Source organism: Castor canadensis, chromosome 1 (assembly GCF_047511655.1).
Source record: "Castor canadensis chromosome 1, mCasCan1.hap1v2, whole genome shotgun sequence".
Taxonomy (NCBI): Eukaryota; Metazoa; Chordata; class Mammalia; order Rodentia; family Castoridae; genus Castor; species Castor canadensis.
In genome coordinates this window covers 144,226,630-144,252,919 of record NC_133386.1, presented here as the reverse complement: position 1 = coordinate 144,252,919, position 26,290 = coordinate 144,226,630, and the positions used below count along the sequence as shown (strand labels likewise).

Here is a 26,290-nt window from a genome sequence, read left to right as displayed (position 1 = left end):
TGAAAATTTATACCTTTAGAGATGAAGATAAGAAATCTTTACTCCCATTTCCAGAGCAAGAAATGTTTCTCTCTTTCTCTCTCTCTCCTTCTTTATCCTGTTATACTAAAAGAAATCCTTGTTAAAACTTCAAAAAAAAAAAAAAGAGCTGGGGATGAAATAATCAAGTGTGCTTCTGTTAGTTAATGAACTTGATTCTGCATATATTTCAATTCATATAGCATATGAAATAATATGCTGATTTATAAATATTAATTTTTATACACATTTTTAACATACATCCTCAAAAACAGTGTCTTTCTCATTATTAGGATCACTTTTCAGTCATCTTACATGTTTTCCCAGAACAGATGAACTTCTCTTCAGTCTAAGTGAAGGGTTGGGGGAGGACACAACACAGTTTGAATCCACGGAAGATACAGTCATTGGAAACTTTATACCAAGTCACAAGTCCCATTTGCATCACACTAGGGCAGTTGGTTTTGGCATGTATCCTGCAAGAATATATTCATAGAATCACTTGAGGTAGTACTTTTTGAAAATCATTTTTAATTATTTACTTTTTTTACTGAAGAGTAACATTTATATAGAAAAGAGTGCAGGTCCTAAGTGTTCAGCTCAATCGACTACCATCAAACATTCATATAACATCACTCAGATCAAAAAGAAAAAAACATTTGAAGCATCCCAGAAGCCCCTCCCAACTACTACTACACTGCTTTTTAAAGCAATCTTTTAAAAGTATATTTAGAGACATCTAACACATGCAGTTATGAAGTCATACCACCAGGAATAGTTATCAAAGCTGTGTTAAATTTCTTTGACTATGGATTCTGTGGCAAATGACCTCTACAAGCATCCAAAATAGCACCACTGAGGACATTTCAGGTTAATGGGTCTTGTCCAAGTTGCAAAAGTAGTAGCATTTATTGGATACTTACTATGTGTGCCATACATAGTGCTTTACCTATATTAAATAATTTAATCCTTAGACCCAGTCTATAGATGAGAAAACTGAGGCAGAAACAGGTTAAATAACTCTCCCAAATGCACACAGCTTGAAAATGGCAGAGTCTGGACCCCGAGCCAGGCAGTCTGGCTCCAGAGTCCACAAGCTTAGTCACCATACCATAGTGCCCTATCCAGTGGTTTGTTGTTCAAAATAAAGTAAATGAGAGCAAACCCTGTAATATGAGATACTTTGTAAGGACTCAAATATAAGGTTACTCCCTCTTTCCTGAGGGATGATTTTGGAAAAACAAAAAAGCAAAAACCTCACCCTATATTCAAGCTTATACGGTATTTGCAGATGACTCCCAAATATTTATGCCCATCCCAGACTGCTCCTCTAAGCTGCAGACCTACCTATCCAACAGGCACTTCAAAGTCAGCAGTCCTAAATCACAAGTCATCATCTTTCTATACCAATCCTTCCTTCCACCTACTCCTGCTCCTTTTGTCTGGCACAGTGTCACCACCACCATCCACCCAAATGCCCAAGCCAGAAACTTGGATGTCATCAAGGACCCCAGCCTCTCCCTCCTTTCTTCCAAAATCACACTCCCTCCTGCTCACTTTTGTTTTCTTGCCCCAGAAGTTCCTGATTTCTTTGTGCCACTCGAACATGTCTCAAGTCTAAAATGCCTCCCCCCAGCCCCCACCCTCAGTCTACTCAGTCCTAAAGAGGACAGGAAAAGAGTCAAAACTCTTCAAGATTACTTACTCTCCACTTGGGACTGACTTCACCTCTTCCCATTTTCCCTCCCAAGTTGGACCCTGAAGACTCTTCCCACCTCCCTGTCCAGTTTCCTTCTCACTTTTTCTGGGAAGTAGTCTCTGAATTAGACCACCATCCCCCAAGCTCTTTGATCCAATACCTCCCAATCTCTAGCCTCAAATTTGGTGCGAAGTAAAAAGTAAGGGAAAGAGAACCCAAGGGATGGAAGAAAAAAGGGATAAAAGTATGGATGATGATAAGTGACTAGCATGAAAGAATGAGGACATTTACATGAAAGGAGGGGATAGGGGAAGAAGAGGGTAGGGAAAAGGGGGCGGGGGTGAGAAAAGAGAAAGGTGTGAGGAAGGAGCAATGATGAGAAGATGGGGAGAAAGACCCAGGAAAGAGGTGAAGATACAGAAAGAAAGGGCAAGAGAATGGCTGGGAAGAAGCGGTGACTTTGATGTGAAGAGGCTGGGGAAAGAGAGAGGACTGAGCAGAGGGGAAAGGGTGGGGAGAAGGGGAGAAAGGGAGAGGAGAACAGAGGTAAAGGTTGGGAAGCAGAAGAGGCGAGTGGGAGGATAAGACAGTGAAGGAGAAGAGGGGACCATAGGGAAACAGGGACTGGAAGAGGACAAGGAGGTGAGCAGTAGGAAAGGCTGAGAAGGGGAAGAGGAGAGAGGATGTAGAGGACAGGACGGGAGGAGAAGCGGCAGGGAGAAGGGAAGAGAATCAGGGCAAGGGGACGGCTCGGCGCTGGGGCCGGATCCGGCGCCGGGACTGAGGCCGGGAAGTCCAGGGGCGGAGGGAGGGAGGGAGGGCAGGCGGTGGGGGGGCCGCGGCGGAGCGCGGGTGGGGGCGGGGGCGGGGGCTCCGCGGGCGGAGGGGCGGGGGCTCGGGTTACCGCGCGGAGGGCGGGGGAGGGGAGGGGAGGGGGCTCGGGGCCGCGGCGGCGAATCTCGCATCCTCCGCGGGGCGGCTGTGGAGGAGGCGGCGCCCCTGCGGCGGTGGCGGCGGACGGACCGATCGACGGCCAAGGGAGCGCAGACCGACGGCCGGCTGCCTGGAGGGGGATCGCCTGCCAGAGACAGCGGCGGCGGACGATGCGCGGCCCCAGGCCCCGCGCGGGCGGGCGCTGCCCGGGGGGCTGACCGCGGCCGGACGGCGTCCCAGCACCGGGCAAAGGAGCCCGCGCCGTGCGGAGGTCAGTGCCCGCAGCCGCCCGGCCCGTCCGGCCGCGCCCGCCGGGTCCACCGGCCTCCCCCGGGCTGTGGCGGCGGCGGCGGAGCCGGGGGCTTTGTTCTGAGCCGGAGACAATGGGGGAGGGGGGGCCGGGGCCTGCGGGACGAGGGCGAGCGTGAACGTGAGCGTGGGGGCAGGGCCTGGGGGTCTTTGTGTGCGTGTGTCATCGAGTCGGGGTGTGTGGTGGGTGTGAATGTGCCCGAGGTTGTGGATGAGGGCAGGACCGTTGTGTGTGCCTCTCTGAGTGAGAGTCAGTGCGTGTCCCTCAGAGGTTGTGTGTCCGTATGTGTCTGGCCATGTGTGCATGTGCGTGTCACTCTGAGGGGGTGTGGGTCAGAGTGAGTGTGTATCACAGTGGGCAAGTCCCTGTGAGGGTGTGTGTTCGTGTGTGTGCATGTATGTTTTGCCTCGTTCTTTGGGAACCATGTGTCAGAATGTGGAGATGGGTGTGTGACAGAGACAAACAGACAAAGAAATTGAGGGGGAAGGAATAAAGAGGAGCAGAAGAGAGACAGGCCAAGCCTGAAGTGGAGGTGGGTCTCTCAAAGTAACATTCTAAGTAAGACCTCATGCCAGAGCTCCTAGAGTTTGTGTGTCCAGGATACCTAAATCAGAAACCTGTGAAGGGACTGAAGGAGGTCACTGCAGGCCTGGGTCCCACATGGTGGGGGTGGGGAGAGGAGGTCTAGCAGCACAATGAACTCAGTGTGGCATGGGCTGGGCCGGCAGCCACAAGGTCAGAGGCCAGAAAAATATTGTCGCTTATGTCAGCTCTTCAAATAACCACAGGGGACACAGTCATAGCCCTACTCAACTCACAGGGGACGTTGTACCAGGCAATATACATTCCCAAGAGATACACCCCCAGAAGCAATACCAAAACCAACACATGATCACTGAAGACTTCTGTCAAGCCAACACACACCTATGGAAGATGTTTCCAGGACAACACACACCCACTGCAGAAATGTTACAACCAACATGTTCCCCAAGGATCATTGTCACAGCAAATATATACTATTGGGAGACATTGTTACTGTCAACATCTCTCAGGAGACACTGTCAGAGCAATACACATCTATGGGAAATACTGTCATAGGCAGCACATCCTACACAGCAGGTGTCCCAGAAGCCTGCCACTAGCAGGAGGCTGTGTTGCTATTGACCTTACTGCACAACCACTTTTTTTTTTTTTTCAGTGCTGGGAATTGAATTCAGGGTCTTACAAATGCTAGGCAAGTGTTTTACCACTGTGCTTACATTCCTAGTCCTCCTCCACACAGCCACTTGTACAACCTGTAGGAGATAGTTTAGGGTAATACACACACATTGTAGGGAGAGCTGCCTCAACTGCTAAATAAACTCCTTAATTTATAATGTTCACACCATTACTCCTCTTCATCCATAGACCTCCCAAGCTCACCTTCTTTGCTGAACACTTTGAGAACAGGATCAGTCTTTGCTTCACTCTATATGCTGCTGTGGTTCTGAGTGTCCCTGTAATGCCAGCCTTACAGTTTCTTGATCTCTTTAGCTCTTGTTACCATGGACCACTCGTAGAACTACTTAATCTCTAAAATTCTGAACTCTTACATTCCCTTCTCAGCCCTCTATATCTTTCCAGCTTTATATAATAGGAGGGCATCCTGTTATACTCTTTAACCTTGTAATGACCTTTGCCCTTGACCTATTGTTTTCTTCTAATCTGTGGGGTCTAGCTTATATGCCAAAAGCCATTCTTTCAACCATTCCTTGACCACTTTGTTTCATTATCCTTAAGCCTTCCCATATGGCAAATTCTCAACCCTAACTAGAATGATTTCTCAACCACACTAAGGGACACTTCTGTAAATGTTTGCTTCTCTAAATTCTCTCCTCAACTGAGCCTTCCATAAATAAATAAATAAGCAGATGTAAGTAAATGAGTTTTTAAAATTTTCTTCATGCTCTTTACCCACATCCCTCACCCTGTTTTCAGTTGATTAATTAATCTACTAGTTCATTCATTCAGCAAACACATACTATACACCTATTCTGCCAGGCACTGTGGAGTGGGCATATATACAAAATGTGTATATGGTCCTTGCCCTCATGGAGCTTACACGCTGTGGGGTGAGTGTCTTAACATAGCAGCACACAGCAGGGAAGCATAAGCCAGTATAACAAGGTCAGAAGAGGCTTTCTGGAGATTGCGGTATTTAAGCTGAAACTTGGTGGATAAATAGAGAGTCAACCAAACGAAGGTGAGAAGGAATAGGTGGAGAATAGTCCAAACCAAGGAAGCAGCATGTGAAAGTCCATGTGCAAGAAAGCATGGTGTGTCTGAGAAATAGAGCAGTTCAATGAGTGTGGCACTTACAATATGAGATGAGATGTAGGAGAGTTACAGGGGAGGTAGATAATACTTAGATCACACAGGGTTTTTCAAGCCACATGAAGTTCATTTGACTCAAAAATAATGTGCAGTCATCAAAACATTTGAAGCTGTGCAGTGATGTGACCAGCCTTGTTTTAGAAATACCACTTTGACAGGCTTGTGGAAACTGGAGGAAGAGCCTGAGAAGGAGGAGAACAATGGTCGGTTGCAGGAACCCAGGAAGGGGTAAGGCTGGCCTGCCCTGGAGTTGTAGCAGGAGACAGGGGGAAAGTAGATGCAGGAGCTCTTTAAACAGTGGGGTCCTCAGCTGACAAAATGTGGTTGTTGGAGGAGAGGGAGGATTTAAGACTAGAAAGCCTGATGTATTGACTCACTGAAGAAATTGAGGTCATAGGGTTTGAACTCTCTCAGCTTTCTGCCTTCTCCCTGAAATCTTACCTGCATCCTCTTCAATCTTTTCTCCTTACTTCCCACAATAATGAATAGATGTCTCTTTTTTTTTTTAAGGCCAGTCCTCCACCTGTGCTGTGAATCCCATCTCCTCCTTTCCTCTCCATGGGGACTTCACTTGACTGATTATTCCCTGTCTTTCCCATGCCTCCAGTTTCACCCTCCCTCCCATTCCTCCTGAAGCACAAGAAACTCCAACCTCTCCTATCCTGCTTTAACCCTTTTAGCTAAGAGGCTTTCCTACTTTACTTCACTACCACATTTTGTGAAAGATTCTTCTGCCTATATCTGTCCTCACTTCTTCACTTCCCATGTACTCCTGCCCCTCCAATGTAGCTGTTCTCCCTAAGAGAAAGTGACTGCTCTCCTGCCAAATCAGGGGGACTTTTTAAAAAAGACCTCCACTGCTTGACCTCTTGGCAGAAGCTGACATTGTTGAACTTTCTTTTGTCTTTGAATTGTTCTTGATTTTGGTTTCTGAGTCACTGTTTTATTCGATTAACATGTAATGAGCACCAGTGTAGCAGCCACGCTGCTGGGTTATGGGAATACAATGCACTGGAAGTCACTGTCCTTATCCTCAGAGAGTTGACACTTTAGTGGGGTGGGTGGGTAAGACAGGCAAATAAGCAGATGATTACAGTTTGATGGGACCTGTGCATCTCCCTCCCAGAGCTCCTCCTGGCTGTTCTGTCAGTCTGCTTTGAGGAATCCTTTGCATGACCCAAAAATGTTTTCTTAAGGTTCTGGCTTAGACCCTCTTATTATTTCACTGTATACACATCTCTGGTGAGTCATCTCATTCGCTTCCAGGGTTTTCATTGTCATCAAAAGACTGATGACTCTCACATATCTTTCTGGTACTTGATCTTTGTTGTGTAACTCACAGACCCCTTATCATGTGCAAACCTGAACTCATCATTCTTTCTACAAATGACTATCCCCACTCAGTTTGCAACCTAGAAACCCAGAAACTAACTGCAATCACTCCACATGTCCCATAATCCAGAAAGTCATTGAAACCTGTGGTTCTACCTTTGCTCCAGCAATTTGTGACGTTTTATCCCTTCTTCTTCATCACTTTTGTAACTGCCCTTACATCCACATCTTTTCATTTGAATTTTTGCGACTAGTCTTCCTACACTTCTACTTTTCAGTCTTCCAATCCACATTTCTCATTGCAATAGGACAGACTTTAATAAGTGCAAATCTAACCACGTTTTTGTTTGAATGAAATCTATTTTTAATGAGGCTTATGAGATTATGGTCTGACTCTTCTAACCTCCCCAGCCTCATTGCTTGTCCCATTTCCCTAGCTCACTCACACTTTGAGTTGCAGCCACATTGAATCCCTTATAGTTCCGAAAGACAGTGCTTTCTTCCATGCTCTTGGCCCTTATACATACAGAAAGGTATGATTCTCTTGGTCTATTCTTACTCCACCAGGAGCTCTTCTTGCTTAACTGTTGTCATTGCTGCGTCCTTATTCTGTCTCCTGACAAAGCTTGGACTCCCTGATGGCAAGGTTGCACATTATTCATCTTTGTGACCTAGGGTCCCACACAGATGTTTGGCAACAAACGAATAAATACATGAGCATGTCCTTCACCCTCATTCAGTCTTCAGAAGACACCTTAGCTACCCAACTTTCACACAACCCACTTTCCCCATTACCCTTCCCCACAGCTTATCCTTTCTCACCCCATACTCTTTTCTCCCTTTTCCCTCTCACTTGGGCATCATTTTCCTAGATCATCTTCCTCACCCCTCTCCTACTTTATTTCTCTTTAATTTAGTTATCAGATATGAGGGAACACCAGAAATTTTTAGATCCATATTCATTGGGCCAGGTGTCTGTTGGGGTTCTCAGAAGGAACAGAAGATGCTGAAGCTGTGACCTGTCATCAGACCACAAGGCACTACAATGTCTCACCATCTCTTCAACTCAACCAAATCCTTTCCCTAGGGTGCCCTAGGCTGTTCCCTCCTCTACTGTCATACTCACTCACCCTGAGCCCAAATCCTGGCATTGCAACCCCTGTTCCTTCCCATCTTAGGTTCCCTGATTCTTTTGTCCTTCTCCTTTTCCCTCTCTTTCAGTCAGTAGTAACAGAAGCAAGCCTGGGGTCTCTCCTCTCTGGTGTGCTGATACCTTCCCAGAAGTTCATCCTGTTGGATCACAGCTTCTTACCAGCTTCCTGCTGTCTGCTCCTATCTTCTGCTTCAGAAAGAAAGTCATTAAGTGTTCAGCTATTAACTGCTTTTTTTCTGATGCGGGGGAGCTCCCTCGCCCTGTGGTACCCATCCCTGCCCAGGTCTCCCTACCTGCGAAAACCATGAAGGCAGAACTTGATCTGTCTGAGTCACTGCTGTATCTCTAGCTTAGTATGGTATTTGGCACATGGTAGGTTGTAGATATTTGTTGAATAAGTCTGTCCGTGAATCACTTCACATGCATATGCTAGTGCCTTTTCTTCCTTCCTTATTTTTTTTTCATTCCTTGATACCTCCAGGCATCCTCTGTGTTCCTTCCTCTCTCTCACCTCAATGCCCCATGCTCACCTGCCCCCATACCTGAATTGACGATTGTCTCATTATTATCTCTTCCTCCTCTAACCTATCCTGTGCATACTGCCAGATTTATTCTCTAAAGCAAGACTTTAGTCATTCCCCTTCTCTGTTCTGTTGCCTGGCCAGCTCTTTTGACTCTTTATCTGGGCATACCAAACCCTCCACCAGTGAAACAAAGTGGCCTAACAGAAAGCACTAACTTTGAAAGTCCGTCAGAGTTGCATTCTGGATGTCTATCTGCTCCCTTCTCTGGGTGTCTGATTCCTCATTTGTGGAATAGCACTTATCCCAGGATTTCATGTGTGTCATATGTATTGAGCTTTCTCCATGGCCAGACATTGTGCTCAGTGTTTGTGAACATTGTATTTAACTCTCACATCAACCATTTAATGCAGACGCTTTAATCTGAATGTTACATAACAGGAAATAAGGTCTAGAAAGGTTAAATAACTTTCCCAGGATTGTGTCATAAGTGACCAAGTCAGACTTTGAACTCTAATCTGACAGCAGAGCCCCTCTTCTTAGTCAGTGTAATAATAGCTCATGCTTACATACTAACAAAACATATTCCATTCTAGATACTGTTTTAACTGCAGAATAAATGTAGAAGGTATTATTACTGTACTTGTTTTATAAACTAGGAGAAATTAAATGGTTTGTCCAAGGTTATAGCTAGTAAGCCTGAAGCTAAGAATCAAATTCAGGTGGTTTGGCTCTGGGGTCCATGTCTTAATCTCTACCCTGTCCTGCCTCCTGTAACATATTGTCTCCCTATTCTAGGAATACAGTAAGCATGTATTGATGGATGAATCTAGCCTGGTCTATGCCTTGTTATGGGTCAGTACATTCTCTTCACTTCCCACTGTTCTCTTCAACACCAGTTATTTGCTTAAATGTTGCATTCAGTGGCTACTTCTCAGCCTCTATCTTACTTGAACTCTTAGCAGCAATGGAAGCTATCAATTGTTCCCTCCTTTTTGAAATGTTTCCTCTTACTTTTATGAAGCTATTTCCAGGAAGAATAAAGGTCTGCTCAATTGCCCCTACTATGTGACTGTTCCCAGGCTTCTGGCCTAGAGTGTCTTCCTACTCTACACATCCCGTCTGAGGTGAGTCTCCATATTCATGGTTTTCAGTTACTCTGTGGTTTGCCCAAATCTATATCTTTAAACCCTGGCCTCTCTCCTAAGCTCTGAGCATATAAATCCAACTATGCCTGAGACATCTCCATGTGGGGACTCCCAGCAGGTAACCCCCCAAATGCCTTCTTCTCTGCTGTGTCCTAATGGCATCACTATGATACCCAGGCCAGAAAAATGTCAAAGGTAGTCTAGAGTCTGGAGTCCTTCTATTCTCTCATCCTTCCTGTAGAGGCCATAGCTAAGTCTTGTCCACTTAACCTCTTCTTATCCTTCATATTTGGGTTCTCTTGGTCCCACTGCCGCTAACCTAGACTATTACAGATGCCTTTCCCCTCTTCTTTAGGCCTCCATTGTCCTTCTAGAACCCTCCCCTCAACTACCCTATAATTTCTTCCTCTGAAACTTTCCCCTTCTCTGTAAATCTCAGACAGCATGGAGTGCATAGACCTGGGATCAAAGTAAGGCTGCATTAACTCAGAAAAATTGTTTCATTCTGAGCCTCAATTTCCTCATTGGAAAATAGAAGCCAGGATTCCTTCCTCACAGAGTTGTTATGATGATTAAATGAGATACTGTCTGTGAATTGCCTGGCAAAGAGCCCAGAACAATGTAAAAGCTCAGAAAGTAGAGCCTTTTTTGCTTATATCTGTCCTCAGCCTCTCCCTGGCATGCCTCCTGGGAATGTGTCCTCAGGAAGGACAGAGCCAGGCCCTGGTACTGCCCTGGCTCCTGCCCCATGGGGTTATCCCAGGGATATCCAGGAAAGCTCGTTTGTCACCTTTCGATTCCTCCTTTCCTCCTACCACCTCCTGTCTCCCCCTCCCTTCCCTCCAGCTTTGGCTTCTGCTCCCCTTCCCTGGATCTGGCTGTTCCAGTCTCCACTCACTCTTTCCTTTGCTATACATATTCACTCTTGCTCCCTGCCATCCTCCCACCAAAACACTTTACCACTTTTCTTCTTATATGCCTAGCCCTGTATCCCCACCTCCCTTTGCTCACTGAGGCTAACCTCTTCTTCCTCTATTTCTAGCCCATCTGCCTTGTAACCCCCCTCCTCAGCTCTGTTGTCTTTCTGGTCCTGCCCTTTGCTGGCCCTGGGACAGGAAGTTGAGGGAGGAGGCCCAGACAGTGCCAGCTCCCCTAGCCTGCTTCCCCTTCTGTACCTCGGGCCACTCCTATACTTCATCCTGGAGAGCACCCCTTCCTTGTGGTCCTCCGGCTTCTCCCCTCCTGCTAGCCTACCTCTTTTTCCTCATTGCTCCCAGGTCCTATAGACACACAGGCTGGAGATAGGAGGGGGGCTCTGTTAGCTAGGGAGAGGGAATTGACATCACGTTTCAGGCCCCAATGAACAGTCTTGCCCCTCCCCCTCCTAATGAGAACCAGCTGTGGTTCCAGAGGCCCAGATGTGGGGATGGGGGGGAGAGCAGGATGGAGTCAGAGGACCAAGTAACAGGACTGGGGACAGAGTGAGGGCATATAGCAAAGCAGAACTGGGTGGGAGAAGAGATGTGACATAGCTGGGCAAGAGGCACAACAGATTGTGGAAAGAGACAAGATAAATAGGGCAGGCCAGCTCTGGGATGGGACGGGAGGGGATGAGACAGACCTGGCGAGGAAAGAGACAAGAACAAGGAGGAGGAGCAAGTCTTAAGGAAGAGGCAGTGAGAAACGCTGGACAGATGGGAGAGATGGTGCTGAGAAGAGGCTGGAGAGAGAATGAGATGGTCTCGGGAGAGAGTCTGGAGTTCGAGTTTGGAACTGGAAGCTGAGGAGCAGGAAGTGATGAGGCATAGTCCAGACAGAGGCCCCAGGGACCTGGAGGTCACAGCTGCAGCCGCAGGGCTGACCACGAGTGCCCCGGCAGCATGTGTGAGAGCACGCCTGTGTGTGGGTGGGTCTACAAGTGTGTGTGTGCATGCTTGCCTGGTCAGTCTGTACATATGGACAGTAGTCTTATCTGTGTGTGGAACTGTGACTGTGTATATGTGGGGATGGGATCTGAGGATGTGAATGTGCCTCTTTGAGTACAGTCCTTGAGAAAGTGTTTTTCTCTGTGTATATGTCTGTGTGTATGTGCATGTGTGCCTGTGTATATGTGTGGGGTGTATTCTGTGTGAATGAATATGCCAACTGTGTATGTGAAAATGGGCTTCTGAGTACATGTGAAGAGATCTATATATGTACTGGCTGTGTATGTGTTACAGTAAGCTTCTCTCTGTGTGTACAACTATATGTTCAGTATGCTTGTCTGCATGAGTCTGACTGAAAATACATCTGTATGAGTCTAAGGTGTGCCAGACTCTTTGTGAGTGTGAGCCTTTATGTGTCCACAGTGAGAGTGGTCCAGTGTTGTGAGGCAGTTTGCAATGAATGGGGCCCAGATTGGGTAATGAGGAGATTATGAGGTCTACAGCTTGGGAGAAGGGGCTGCTTTCACACAGGGTATCTTCCTGAGTCTAAATCCCTCCTTTTTTAAAGCTGACCTGAGTTTTTATCTCATACTATTAATACATCCCTTCATTCAGAAAATGTATGTACTCTATACCATGTTCCATGCTACACATAAAGGTGAATAAGATAATCTTATCCCTTAAACAGCTGATTATCTGGGTATAGAGACATAATTATAATATAGAGTGTGATAAGTACACTGACCTCACTGTCTATTATCTTCTCTCCACCCCACCCCACCCCCAAAAACTACAAACTGCTTTCTGTCCACTGACTGATTAAATGAACAGGACCAGCCTCAATCCCTGATCCCTAACCCAGTCTCTGGGCATAGATTCAACCATTTTAAAGATTAGGAAAATAACACCAAGACCAGATTCAAAACCAGCCCAAACTCCAAAGCTCCTGCTCTTTTTATTGCTTTACACAGATGGGAGAGATGGGAGTTGGAAGTGTAAAGCGGGGAGAGGGGGATCAGAAACCCACCTCCTTTCATAGGACAGGAAGTTCTAGAGCAGAACAAACTTCTTTAGCCACAGGACTGACCATGGTGTCTCCGGGTCATGGACTCACATATTTGTGTATGTCAAGTGAGTTGGCATGACCGTGGACATTTCTCTCTGAGGGTATTAGCATGTGAATGTGATGATGTGGAAGTATGAGGCTTTGACCATTTATTCAGCACTGATTGCCTGCCTATTCCTCTACTAAATGCTGGAAAATCAGACACTTAAGGAGCTGCCACTACCCTCAAGAAGCCTCCAGTTCAGTGCAGGAGCAAACACATGGAGACATCAGGACCACTGTGCAATTTATTATTAGTGTGTGCCATAAGCAGTGGGAGCCTAGTAGAGTACAGTAGGTTATATACAGTGGGTATATCAGAAAACACAGAAGACAAGATTTAAACTGAATCTTGAAATTATAATAGATGACCACATGGACAGGATTTTTAGACAATATATCAGGATAAGACAATACCACACACAAGGCAAGGTGTGGTGAGGGAAACTAAAGGAAGGGGACACTAGAGAGGTTGGTATATCTCAAATTGCAAAGATATTAAGAAGGTTGGAATGTTGGAATTGTTATATATATATTTATACATAACATAAATCAGAAATTCTAGGTCTCATGTCCACATACCCCTTTGAAACTGCAGGCACATATATGTGCATATGGGATCTGCATTTCTTTTTCTGTAGAGGCAGCAGTTTTCTGCTGCCAGTAATGGAAAACCAGCGGGTACTTCTCACCAGGAGTGGTTTGGTGAGAGTTGTGTGGATCTCTTTGGTCAGAAGGAGGTGGCTCAGAGGGTCCAAACCTGGAGGCAATGAGGAGCTTTTATAGTAATGGAAAAAAGAGATGACAATGCTTTCACTGAAACAGCAGCAGTGTGGAAAGAGTAAAGGGCAGAACCGAGACATGTCTAGTTGAAATGGTCAGTTTTTAATATTAAAGTGAAAATCAAGATTGAAGAAAAGCTAGAAAGCAAAAAAAGCTTCTAGATTTTTGGCTTGGATATCTGAATGGATGATGGGGCTGTTCATGGAAAAGAGAATGGAGGAGTAAATCAGTTTGAAGTGATGGTTGGGAATACATTGTGCAGTCTAGTATTTTACTAGATATGTCTCCAACACTTCACAGAGTTGGAGCTAAAGATTGGAAACTCATCAGCAAATAGATAGTACATAATAATGGTTGATGCAGCTGGATGCTGGTGACCCAAGCCTGTATTCCTCACTATTTGGGAGGCTGAAATCTGGAGGATCATGGTTCAAGGCCAGCTTAGGCAAATAGTTTGCAAGACCCCATCTCCAAAATAACCAGAGCAATAGACTGGAGGTGAGGTTCAAGTAGAAGAGTGCCTGCTTTGCAAGTGCAAAGCCCTGAGTTCAAACCCCAATCCTGCCTTTAAAAAAAATGGTTGATATATTTTAACCAAAGGCATGGGATACACAAGATCATCCAGACAGAGTGGGAAGAGATGTGGCCCAGGATGGAGTCATGAAGGCTAGCAATTGTGAAGGAGTGGCAGAGTATGAGAGCTTGTGAGGAAGGATGAAGAGTGGATAGGGAAATGTGTGGAAGCAAGAGGTGATTAGAGGTCACAATTTGAAGCCAAGAGAAGACTGCAAGGAGCCAGCAATCAGTGATCTAGTTTTCCACAATGATTCAGCAAGAGGAAGATTTGAAAGTGTTCATTAGGTGTAGAACATGGAGATGGCTGGAAACTTAGTGGAGGCAATGTCACAATATAGGAAACATCACTTAATTGAGGGAGGAGGATGTAAGAAGTGAGAAAATGGGAAAATGAAACATGGGGGTGGGTGGGTAGTTTCCTCTTCCCTCCTGCAGCTGCCTCCCTTCAGCCTCTGCTTCCACCTCTCTGCCAGTATACTCACCAAAGGTCTCACCTTTCTTGAACTTTAGCAGCATTTGAGACCCTGGTTCCTCTTAGACTCAGAGATGCAGAAGTGCCTTCTCTCTCTTTCTCTCTCTCTCTCTTTCTCCTATTTTGTACTTGACTTCCTCTACTCTCCCTCATCTCTTCAACTAGTCATCATGCCCTGCCTTATTTCAACTCCTAAGCCCCCCACAGACCGTCCATGTCTTCTCAATTTTATTGCCAACACACTTACAAGTCACCATCAAAACAATGTCATTCCCTGGATTCCCACAAGCACCTCCTCTTACCTGCATGCTCTTGTTTCTCAAAAGACAGTAACAGTGATGCTTACAAAATGTAAGTCATGTCAAGGCACTTTCCTGAAATGCTTCCATGGCTTCCATTTGCACACAGGATAATGTCAAAATCTTCAGTACACCATGAGTCCCTGTCCCATTTCATACTCTCTGCCCCTAGCACTACACCTCACATGCATTTTCTCCCAACCCAGTCCCAGGCACTCTCAGCTCCTCCTTGAGTGTGGACTCTAAGCCTTTCCAAATCACTCTTCCAGATTGCTGTTCTCTCTTTCTCTACCCACTGTTGCCAAGCTAACACTTACTCATTATTTACCTCTTTACTTGAATGTGATTTCTTCAGAAAAGCTCTCCCAGACTTCCTGTGTTAAGCCTCTTACATGTTCTCTTGCTTTCTGTACTTCTCCTTCACAGCCCTGATCATACTTGAAACAGTTTTCCAACTCCTGTAAGTTTCATGAAGCCAGGAACTGTTTGCTTTATGCACTGTAGCATTCCTAGTGCCCAATGTCTTGTTGAATGGGAAAGGGAAATATATATTCATCTAGGATTAATACCCTCCCAGAAGATGGAAGATGAGAAGAAAATAAGAAAGGATTGGCCATACCTCTAAGTCTAGAGATAGAAAGAAGGGAGTTTGTGGGCCTGAAAAATAGGAAGCAGAATAATTGCTGAGAGAGGTATTTCAGTGTGAGGTAGGGACTTGCAAGGGAAGACTGGAGAGACCCTGATGAATTGTCAGGCACAGAATCCTACAGCTGGAGATGGGTGTATGGCAGAATAAGGGCTCTGATGGAGGATTGAACATGTCTTTGGCTGGCGGGGGGGTCTCACAGTTGCTAGGCAAGCACTCTACCACTTGAGCCATGACCCCAGCCCTTTTTGCTTTAGTTATCTTTCAGTCTCTTGCTTTTGCCTAATGCTGGCCTCAAATCACAATCCTCCTATGTCTGCCTCCTGCCTACCTTCACCTCCCATCTAGCTTGGATAATACATGTCCAGCTTGTTCTTTGAGATAGGGTTTAACTAACTTTTTTGTTTTGCCTGAGCTAGCCCTAGAACTGCCTGCTCTCTCTGCTTCCTGCATAGCTAAGATTATAGGCATGAGCTACTATGCCCAACCCCAGGGCTGAACATGTCTGAGTGTTGGTGTGGACTACATCCCAGACCCTCTGGACTATTGATTCTTCCCCTATAATGACATTTTTCCCCTCTGCTTTTGTCCTAGGCCAAGGAGCCTGAGCTGCAGCAAGGGCCCAAGTTAGACCTGATCCAAAGCCTAACATCAAGCTGGGCCCAGAGTCTGGCCTGGAGCTGGAGCCCTAGCCCCTGCTGGACTTCCCTTGTCATGCAAAAGGAACTGGGCATTGCGCCCTCCTGCCCTGGCATGAAGAGCCCCAGGCCCCTCCTCCTGTTATTATTGGTAATGCTGTTAGGGACTGGGGTGCCAGGTGCCTGGGGTCAGGCTGGGAGCCTGGATCTGCAGATTGACGAGGAGCAGCCAGCAGGCACATTGATCGGGGACATCAGTGCAGGGCTTCCAGCAGGCACAGCAGCCCCTCCCATGTACTTCATTTCTGCCCAGGAGGGCAGTGGTGTGGGCACAGACCTGGCTATCGATGAACATAGTGGGGTTGTTCGTACAGCCCGTGTCTTGGACCGTGAGCGGCGGGACCGCTACCGCTTCACTGCAGTCACTCCTGATGGTGCCACTGTGGAAGTCACAGTGCGAGTGGCTGACATCAATGACCATGCACCGGCCTTCCCACAGGCTCGGGCTGCCCTGCAGATACCTGAACACACAGCTCTTGGCACCCGTTACCCGTTGGAGCCTGCTCGTGATGCAGATGCTGGTCGCCTAGGAACCCAAGGCTATTCACTATCTGGTGATGGGGCTGGAGTGACCTTCCGGCTGGAAACGCGTCCTGGTCCTGATGGGGCTCCAGTACCTGAGCTGGTAGTTACTAGGGAACTGGACCGGGAGAACCGCTCACACTACATGTTGCAGCTGGAGGCCTATGATGGTGGTTCACCCCCACGAAGGGCCCAGGCCCTGCTGGATGTGACATTACTAGACATCAATGACCATGCCCCGGCTTTCAACCAGAGCCGCTACCACGCTGTGGTGTCTGAGAGCTTGGCCCCTGGCAGTCCTGTCTTGCAAGTGTTTGCATCTGATGCTGATGCTGGTGCCAATGGGGCTGTGACTTATGAGATCAACCGGAGGCAAAGCGAGGGTGATGGACCCTTCTCCATTGATGCACACACAGGACTGCTGCGTCTAGAGAGGCCACTGGACTTTGAACAACGGCGGGTTCATGAATTGGTGGTACAGGCACGGGATGGTGGTGCTCACCCAGAGCTGGGCTCAGCGTTTGTGACTGTGCATGTGCGAGATGCCAATGACAATCAGCCCTCCATGACTGTCATCTTCCTGAGTGCAGATGGCTCCCCCCGAGTATCAGAGGCTGCCCCACCTGGTCAGCTTGTTGCTCGAATCTCTGTGTCTGACCCAGATGATGGTGACTTTGCCCATGTCAATGTGTCCCTGGAGGGGGGAGAGGGTCACTTTGCCCTTAGCACCCAAGACAGTGTCATCTACCTGGTATGTGTGGCTCGGCGGCTGGATCGGGAGGAGAGGGATGCCTATAACTTGAGAGTTACAGCCACAGATGCGGGCACACCTCCACTGAGAGCTGAAGCTACCTTTGTGCTGCATGTCACTGATGTCAATGACAATGCTCCTGCCTTTGACCGCCATCTATACCAGCCTGAACCCCTGCCTGAGGTTGCACTGCCTGGCAGCTTCGTGGTGCGAGTGACAGCCCAGGATCCTGACCAAGGCGCCAATGGTCAAGTTACCTATAGCTTGGCCCCTGGTACTCACGCTCGCTGGTTCTCCATCGACCCCACTTCAGGCATCATCACCACTGCTGCCTCACTGGACTATGAGTTGGAACCTCAGCCACAGCTTATTGTGGTAGCCACAGATGGGGGCCTGCCCCCTTTATCCTCCTCTGCCACAGTTAGTGTAGCCCTGCAAGATGTGAATGACAATGAGCCCCAGTTCCAGAGGACTTTCTACAATGCCTCACTGCCTGAGGGTACCCAGCCTGGAACCTGTTTCCTGCAGGTGAGTAGACTGTGCACACAGTGCTGTGGCAGGGGTGGGTCTGAGGGCCACAGTGGACCTCAGAATAAGGACCAAACCTTGCAGGTGCATCTGTTGGTGGTGATTTATGCCATATGGTTGGATCCTATCCTTTGATCTCCAAAGTAGGTGCAGAGGGTGAGGGGTAATAAGAAGATGAGAAAGTAGGGTACAAAAGTGTCTTGAAGTTTTGGGAAATAAAAGGAACTCTCTGTGAAATCACAAAGCCACAGAGATGGAGATTTTGCACATCCACATGGCTCCTATTCCCTAAGGCAGATGCCAGCAGTTATGGAGCACTCCATGCCTCATCCATGCCTAATCCAGTGCTGCACTGTGCTGGAAGAAATCTCTGACTCTGAACTTGGAGCTGAGCCTTGATAGGATACATGGGTTGCGCACAAGAATAAGAGATAACAAGAACTGTCCATAAGATCCTGATGTCCAGAGCAGAAAGTCCTCTCAGGGGAAGAGGCAAGAGCCCTAAACAGACTGAGGGAGGCACATACTGACTTCAAGTCAGGCCTGGATGAGATGAGCCTGGAAAGGCACTCTGAGGCCATACTGCAGAGGTCTTTGGACCCCATGTTGTGAGGGTTAGGACTTTATTGCTGTACTTCTTTGAGCTGGGAAGGGCATGATCAAACTGGTTGCTTTGTTTTGTTTTTAAGGTAGCTAACTGGCTTTAAGGGTGAAGGATGGATGGATCTGTGAACAGGTGATAGATAATTCCCTGGCACTGTAAACCTAGCACTGTGCTGGGAGCAGAGCACAAAGATAGGAGACATTCCCGTTCCCAGGCAGGCCCTAGTCTAGATGTGGAAACACACCAGTAACTAATGCTGTAGCATGTAGCACATGAAGTGCCATGGAAGCCCAGAGTCCTTGAAGAACTAATGAGACTTTGCCAAATGGATACTATGGGCTATGTGGACAGGGATGCCAGGCTTACAGAAAGAGCTTCTGGCAAAATGCAATGACATGGTTAAGGAGACTGCATTGTTCAGGTTAGCCTCAACTACATGAATGAGAAAGAGTTGGGGTGGGGAGATGAAACAAAATAGTAAACGGGCCAGGTCACAGGCTTCAACTTTATCTTAAAAATCATAAAGAAGGCCAATGAAGGGCTCCAAGCAACTCTAATGTGTCTTTTGGAAAGTCTGCTTTGGCTATACCATGAAGTGTAGCTGCAGGAGAGAAGATTGGAGGCAGGAAGGCCTTTTAGGAAACTGGTGCTTGAAGTCCACCAGACCCCTCGGTTTCCCCTGGGGGCTGCCTGTTGGCCTAGACTCTAAGGCTAAAGCCTGGGCCTGGCTGACCCCTTGTCTTCTGACCAGAGTCTGGATATTTGCCTGCCTGCTGCTGTCTGGCTCCCACCACCCACTCTCCCATGTGTTTACTTTCCTCTTGGCCAGGACCAACAGGTTATTGCTTCCAAATTTCTTTCCTCCTCACTAGTTCCTAAGGAAGAAGGCAACTCTCCAGGTAGTTTCTTAGGGTTTTTACTATTAGTAACTATAGAAATGAATGGGTAAAATAACCATTGTGGGTTCATAACTATTACAGTTTCTTAAGTTTTGATTTTTTCAATGTGTATTTATTTTATTGTCTACCATGTGCCAACCTCTATACTAGGAATACAGAATACAGTAATCAGTCAACTCCCAGCCCTCATCTCATGTAGTTTATAGATTAGAGAGAAGATTAATTTGCAAAGAAATAGTTTATTGCAATAAGAAAACTTCTATGATAGGCAGTATGAGTGTTATCCTAATGAAAGGGACCCTTGAGCTAAGACCTGAAGAATGAGCATGGGTTTACGGGGGATCAGACAGGGGAAAGGTTTCAAGCTAGGTGACACGCACAGAAGAGTGAGAGAGCCTGACTTGTTCAAGGACCTACAAGCAGTTCCATATCTCTGGAGGATAAGATGTGAGGTGAGAGAACAGGAGATGAGACTGTGCACGTAGTTCAGACAGTGAGGAGCCACACCATGCCAAACCAAGGAGTTTGGGTTCTTTTCTATAGGGAACATAGAAGATTTTTGAGAACAGGAGTAAAATGATCAGATTCGTTTTTTCAGCTGGTAGTCACTGTAGTGCAGTGGTTCATAACTAGGGGAAATTTTGCTCCACAGAAGAGACATTTATCTGTATTTCGAGACATTTTTGATTGTCAAAACTAGTGGGTAAACAAAGAATGCTGTTAAACATCCTATAATGCACATAATAGCTCCTAAGATAAAAAATTTTATCTGGTTCAATTGGGAATTGGCACAGTGAATCCCCCCTATAGAATGAATATATGCTCATAAAAATGAAAATAACTTTTAAGAAATTATCTGGTTCAAAATGTCAAACATAGCAAAATTAAGAAAACCCTCGTGTAGAATATGGGTTGGAGGGTCAGACACCTATGAGAAGGAAATTACAATAGTCCAGGGAGAGATGACTGAAACCTAAATCAGGACAGTGATAATGGAAATGGATAGAAATAAACAAATAAGAAAGATATTTAGGACTTACCAAGTTCCTGGTTGATTGATATACCAGGTGAGCAAAAAAGAGAAGAAGTGATTGCTGGCTTGAGCAACTGAGTGGATGGAAGAGTCATTAGGGCAGGTTTGGCCATGAGTTTAGTTTTGGACAGGTTGGATTTAAGGAGGCTGTGGGACATCCAAGTGGAAATGTTAAACAGGCATCTGGATATACAAGTTTGCAGCTTAGGAGAGAGGTCTGGATGGAAGTGTAAATGATGGCTTAAACTAGGAAAGTAAAAGGGAAGATCCTGATCTGAGAGAATGTGTAGAGTGAGAAGAGCCCACAGAGAGACTGTAGGAAGTAACAAGTTTGTAAAAACAAGCAGAGTAAGGGGAAGTGGAGAAAGATGGGGTATGTGGTGAAGCAGTGGGAAGAGAAGCAGGAGACTGTAGTGTCAAGAAGTCAAAGCAGGAGGTGCACTTGGGAAAGAGGTCGTGATGGGCAGATGCAGTAAGTTTAGAGTTGGGTAAGAATTTTAGAAGTTCATAGGATCTTTTGTTTCTCCTTGAAATAGTGCATTTGATATGAGCCAAGAGTTCAGTGGGGAAAAGAGAAAGGGATGAGCTTTGGGGAGGCATGGGAGAAGGAACTAACCAAAGCTTTACTGAGAAACTGAGCTGAGAACCTGCTGAAAATGGAGACTGCATTTTCAGTGAAACCTCCAAGCAGGAGAGATTAGGAAATTCACTTCTGCCTTGGTCATTTCCAGTCAATAGTCCTTGCGCCTTTGCGGGTCATTTCCTGACAACTTCCCTGACCACCGTTTATTGCTTTCTTCCTACAACTAGTTAGACAGCAAAGGTCTTTAACAGCTTCTGGAGATGGTGCCACAGCTGTACTGCTGCCCACAGGGATTGATGCAGGGAGAAGTCTGTCTCCTGGGATATCCAGGCCCACAGCCTGGAAAGAGAAAAGAGTTGGAGCAGGAGCTGTTTCCAGGGTTCAACTGTGGCAGGGTCTTAATGTTCTCAGGAGGATAAACAGTGGCACAGATCACTTCTGTCAAGGTCCTGGGTAACAGTCCGAAATCCTTGGCCAGCTTTCTCTCTGAACACATTTCTGGCTGAGAATGGGAACTTTGCAGCTTCCTCTTGTGGCATATCATGACCCTGTGGTCCTTCTATCCATAAAGAGCACTTTGTCACAGCCTGTGGCAGTCAGCCACCAACTAATCCACTATTGAGGGCCTACTGTGAGCCAATGTATAAAAGTTAGTATGAAAGAAAGTTTTCTTACAAACAGGGTGATCAGACTGTCCATTTAGTCAATGAACAAATGTGAATAGAGCACCTACTGTGTATCCGACCCTATCCTAGGGTAAAGGTGCATGAGCCACACCCATAAATCCATAGAGTAGACACTATAATGATCACATCCAACTCTGTAATGATTAAACTCAATAAAGATTAGACCTATAAGCCAAGTGTGGTGGTGCACACTTATCCCAGCAATGGGGAGGCTGAGGGAGGATTGTGAGTTCAAGGCTGTGGACTACATAGAGAAAACTTATCTAAAAAAAAAAGATTAGATCCATAATATCAATATCAATAATTTTTCAGTCAGTTCTCTGCTTAAAGTGATTAAGAGACTTGGTGAGGCTAGTAAGTTCCTGTGATCCACCTGGAATTTTAGAGTGCAACTCTTACTTAGCACTCTTCTTTGTAAGTACAGTTGGTCTTTGTTGTTTGCAAATTGATTACTCTCTAAAATTTATTTGTAACCCCAAATAAATACTTGTAGCACTTTTTCAGTCATTACAAGACATTTGCAGACAGATGAAAAATTTAAGTCACCCAACATGTACATTCCCAGATGAGGTTTAAAAAACAAAAGTGATGCTTTACCTTCTTGTTTCTGCTCTGATACTAAGTGTCCTTTTTGAGGTCTATTCAAAGTCCATGTTTGAGGGTTCAGGGTGTGTGTGTGTGCTTTTTGTTGGTGATTTTGCTATTTAAAATGGTCTACAAGTATGATGCTGGAGTGCTGTCTAGTGCACAAGAATGCTGTGATGTTCCTTACAGAAAAAGTACATGTGTTAGATAAGCTTCATTCAGGCATGAGTTACTGTTAGTGCCTGTGAGTTCAATATTAATGAATTATCACTATGTATCAAATGAAGTGTCTTTAAACTCAAATACACATCAAACACGGTTATGTATTGACCACTTAACAAAAAAGCTATAACCAGAGGTTCTCAGGAACCTAATTAAGAGGCAGGGACTGGGCTGGGTTTGGGTTTTGGTCCATGACCTACAAGTTTCCTCTGTGCATTCACCATCTAGGGACTCTGGGCACAAGCTGCTCTTCAGGGCCTCATGCTTGCTAGGCAGGTACTCTGCCACTTGAGCCATGTCCCCAGCCCTTTTTGCTTTATTTTTCAGACAAGGTCTTGAGTTTTTGCCTGGGGCCCGAATCCAGTTGCAATTTTCCTACCAACGTCCTTCCACATAGCAGGGACCACAGATGAATGTCACCACACCCAGAGTATTTTGTTGAGATAGGGTCTCACTAACCTTCTGCCTGGAATGGTCTTGAACTGCAATCCTACTGATCTCTGCTTCTCAATCAGCTAAATTACAGGTGTGCACTACCATGCCTGGCACCAGCTGCTCTAACACCACTTAGCTCTCACTTTTTTGGACTGGGGGGCATCACTCACCCTAGCTTCTTCCCCAGGTGACAGCCACAGATGCAGATAGTGGCCCATTTGGCCTCCTCTCCTATTCCTTGGGTGCTGGACTTGGAGCTTCTGGAACTTCCCCATTCCGCATTGATACCCACAGTGGTGACGTATGCACAACCAGGACACTGGACCGTGATCAGGGGCCCTCAAGTTTTGACTTCACAGTGACAGCTGTGGATGGGGTGAGTAGACAGACCTTGGGGTAAAGCACTCGTCATAGCCAGACAAGTCCTACCCAACTTATGACTGCATGTCTCACCAGGGAGGCCTCAAGTCCATGGTATATGTGAAGGTGTTTGTGTCAGATGAGAATGACAACCCACCTCAGTTTTATCCACGGGACTATGCTGCCAGTCTGAGTGCCCACAGTACACCAGGCACAGCTGTGTTGAGGGTTCGTGCCCATGACCCAGACCAAGGACCCCATGGGCGACTCTCCTACCACATCCTGGCTGGCAATAGCCCCCCACTCTTTGCCTTGGATGAGCACTCAGGTGAGAATCCTCCCGTTACCAGGACCTACTCTCATGCCCCTCTGCCCTAAAAACTAAATGATGTATTTCCTCCCCTTTCCATAATCCTTCCCTATTCTTTCCTTGTCTATCTCTACCTTTGTCCCTTCTCCAGGGCTTTTGACAGTAGCCTGGCCCTTGACCAGACGGGCTAATTCTGTGGTGCAGCTGGAGATCGGGGCTCAGGATGGTGGTGGCCTGCAGGCAGAACCCAGTGCCCGAGTCAACATCAGCATTGTGCCTGGAACCCCCACACCACCTATATTTGAGCAACTACAGTATGTTTTTTCTGTGCCAGAGGATGTTGCACCAGGCACCAGTGTGGGCATAGTCCAGGCACACAACCCACCAGGTATCAGATACCCTAATGTCTAGCACCACCCTAGAGTATCACACCATGGGTAGCCCCAAAATATGGCACATGAATAACACCCAAGTGCCAACCACCTTCTCTGCTAACACTTGACCCCCTTTGAAAGGCACAGATGTAGACACCACCCAGTGCTTCTTGGGAATCAGAATCTGGGCCCCAACGCAATAGGTATTCCCCCCCACTTCTTGACTTTTCTCTTCCTTTCTGTAGGTCGCTCTGGGCCTGTGACCCTCACCCTATCAGCCGGAGATCCCCGTGGACTCTTTTCCCTAGATTCGCCTTCGGGACTCTTACAAACGCTTCTCCCTCTGGACCGGGAGCTTCTGGGACCAGTCCTGGAGCTGGAGGTACGAGCAGGCAGTGGAGTGCCCCCAGCTTTTGCCATAGCTCGGGTGCGCGTGCTACTGGATGATGTGAATGACAACTCTCCTGCTTTCCCTGCACCTGAAGATACGGTACTGCTACCACCAAACACTGCCCCAGGAACTCCCATCTATACACTGCGTGCTCTGGACCCTGACTCAGGGGTTAATAGTCGAGTCACCTTTACCCTACTTGGTGGAGGTGATGGGGCCTTCACTGTGGACCCTACCACAGGCCATGTACGGCTTATGGGACCTCTGGGGCCTCCAGGGGGGCCAGCCCATGAGCTGGAGCTGGAGGCCCGGGATGGGGGGTCCCCACCACGCACCAGCCACTTTCGACTTCGGGTCGTGGTACAGGATTTAGGGATCCGTGGACTGGCTCCCCGATTCGACAGTCCTACCTACCGTGTGGACCTGCCCTCAGGCACCACTCCTGGAACTCAAGTCTTGAAAATGCAGGCTCAGGCACCAGATGGGAGCCCTGTCACCTATCATCTTGCAGCAGATGGAGCAAGAAGCCCCTTTGGCCTGGAACCACAGAGTGGGTGGCTATGGGTGCGGGCAGCACTGGACCGTGAGTCCCAGGATTTGTATACACTGAAGGTAATGGCAGTATCTGGGTCCAAAGCTGAGTTGGGGCAACAGACAGGCACAGCCACTGTGAGGGTCAGCATCCTCAACCAGAATGACCACAGCCCCCGCTTGTCTGAAGACCCCACCTTCCTGGCTGTGACTGAGAACCAGCCCCCAGGGACCACTGTAGGCCGGGTTTTTGCCACTGACCGAGACTCAGGACCTAATGGACGTCTGACCTACAGCCTGCGACAGCTGTCTGAGGACAGCAAGGCCTTCCGTATCCACCCCCAAACTGGTAAGAACTAGGATCCAAATTCTGAGTCCCCACAGCCTCATCCCCTGACTGGCAAACACCCAGACAGGATCCTCAGCCTCCAGTACAGATTTTGGCTGTGAGGTCCAGAACTCAGCCTGGAGTTTAGCCTTGGCATTTCCTCCCACACTCCAACCCTAGCTTTCCTATAGTCCTAAGGCTTTGCATTCCTAAATATCCCATCATGATCGCCATCCTGCACTTCCAGGAGAAGTGACCACGCTCCAAACTTTGGACAGAGAGCAGCAGAACAGCTACCAGCTCCTGGTACAGGTGCAAGATGGAGGGAGCCCACCTCGCAGCACCACAGGCACAGTGCACATTGCAGTACTCGACCTCAATGACAACAGTCCCACCTTCCTGCAGGCTTCAGGGGCTGCTGGTGGGGGCCTCCCTATACAGGTATGTGAAGTGGCAGGATCCTGTATGGAAGAAATGTCAGGGGGAAGGGGTGTCTCCCCGTAGAGCTATAGGTGTAAGAGAGACTGCTTCCTGGAAACAGTGTCAGCCAAAAAGGGGCCCTGCCTACACACAGGTGAGGGGAACTCGATTCTGAGTTGTCTTCAGCACAGGAAGGAGAAAACTGTAGCCAAGGTGTCTCCCCACAGGTACCAGACCGCGTGCCTCCAGGAACACCAGTAACAACATTGCAGGCCAAGGATCCAGATGAGGGGGAGAATGGGACCATCCTATACATGCTAACTGGTATGGGGGTTAGGGAGAAAGGAGTTGGCATGGTCTGGCTTGCTCAGCTCTGAGACCAAATCCTCATCCTTCCTACCTGTTCCCAGGTCCTGGTTCAGAGCTTTTCTCTCTGCACCCTCACTCTGGGGAGCTGCTCACAGCAGCACCCCTGATTCGAGCTGAGCGGCCCCACTACGTGCTAACACTGAGTGCTCACGACCAAGGCAGCCCCCCTCGAAGTGCCAGCCTCCAGTTGCTAGTGCAGGTATGGCTGACCTTCCTATAGTCTGCCAGTTGTTTCCCTTTGGCTGCTGCTGTACCCGCCCCTCCTCCCCCAGTATCTTCAACTTCTTGGGGTCCTTGGGCGCTCTTGTCAAGTTAATCTGACCACTTTTCCTTACTATCCAAGAGCCATCGCAGACCCGCTTTTACAC

The 26,290-nt window shown here is 47.4% G+C and overlaps 1 protein-coding gene and 1 long non-coding RNA gene across 5 annotated transcripts in view; one reads left to right on the top strand and one right to left on the bottom strand.

Annotated features, from left to right (window-relative positions):
* LOC141425912 (uncharacterized) overlaps positions 1–26,290 on the bottom strand; it is a 97,670-nt gene that overhangs the window by 71,121 nt on the left and 259 nt on the right. For 2 of the 3 annotated variants that reach the window (XR_012451074.1, XR_012451076.1), the window contains exons 2-4: positions 23,010–23,204; positions 334–494; positions 14–105 (exon numbers count right to left, since the gene is read on the bottom strand). This is a non-coding gene — a long non-coding RNA (uncharacterized lncRNA). The remainder of the gene's footprint in view (positions 1–13; positions 106–333; positions 495–23,009; positions 23,205–26,290) is intronic. The other variant, XR_012451075.1, reaches the window with a different exon arrangement.
* The window catches only part of Dchs1 (dachsous cadherin-related 1), a 34,625-nt gene continuing 11,027 nt past the window's right edge, over positions 2,693–26,290 (top strand). Inside the window, exons 1-9 of one of the 2 annotated variants that reach the window (XM_020179336.2) lie at positions 2,693–2,921; positions 15,888–17,792; positions 23,027–23,215; positions 23,296–23,527; positions 23,661–23,897; positions 24,129–25,154; positions 25,381–25,574; positions 25,781–25,877; positions 25,964–26,121. In XM_020179336.2, coding sequence (XP_020034925.2) covers positions 16,008–17,792; positions 23,027–23,215; positions 23,296–23,527; positions 23,661–23,897; positions 24,129–25,154; positions 25,381–25,574; positions 25,781–25,877; positions 25,964–26,121 — 3,918 coding nt within the window. In that variant the 5' untranslated portion in view covers positions 2,693–2,921; positions 15,888–16,007. Of the gene's footprint in view, positions 2,922–9,167; positions 9,467–15,887; positions 17,793–23,026; positions 23,216–23,295; positions 23,528–23,660; positions 23,898–24,128; positions 25,155–25,380; positions 25,575–25,780; positions 25,878–25,963; positions 26,122–26,290 lie in introns of those variants that run through there. The other variant, XM_074084840.1, reaches the window with a different exon arrangement.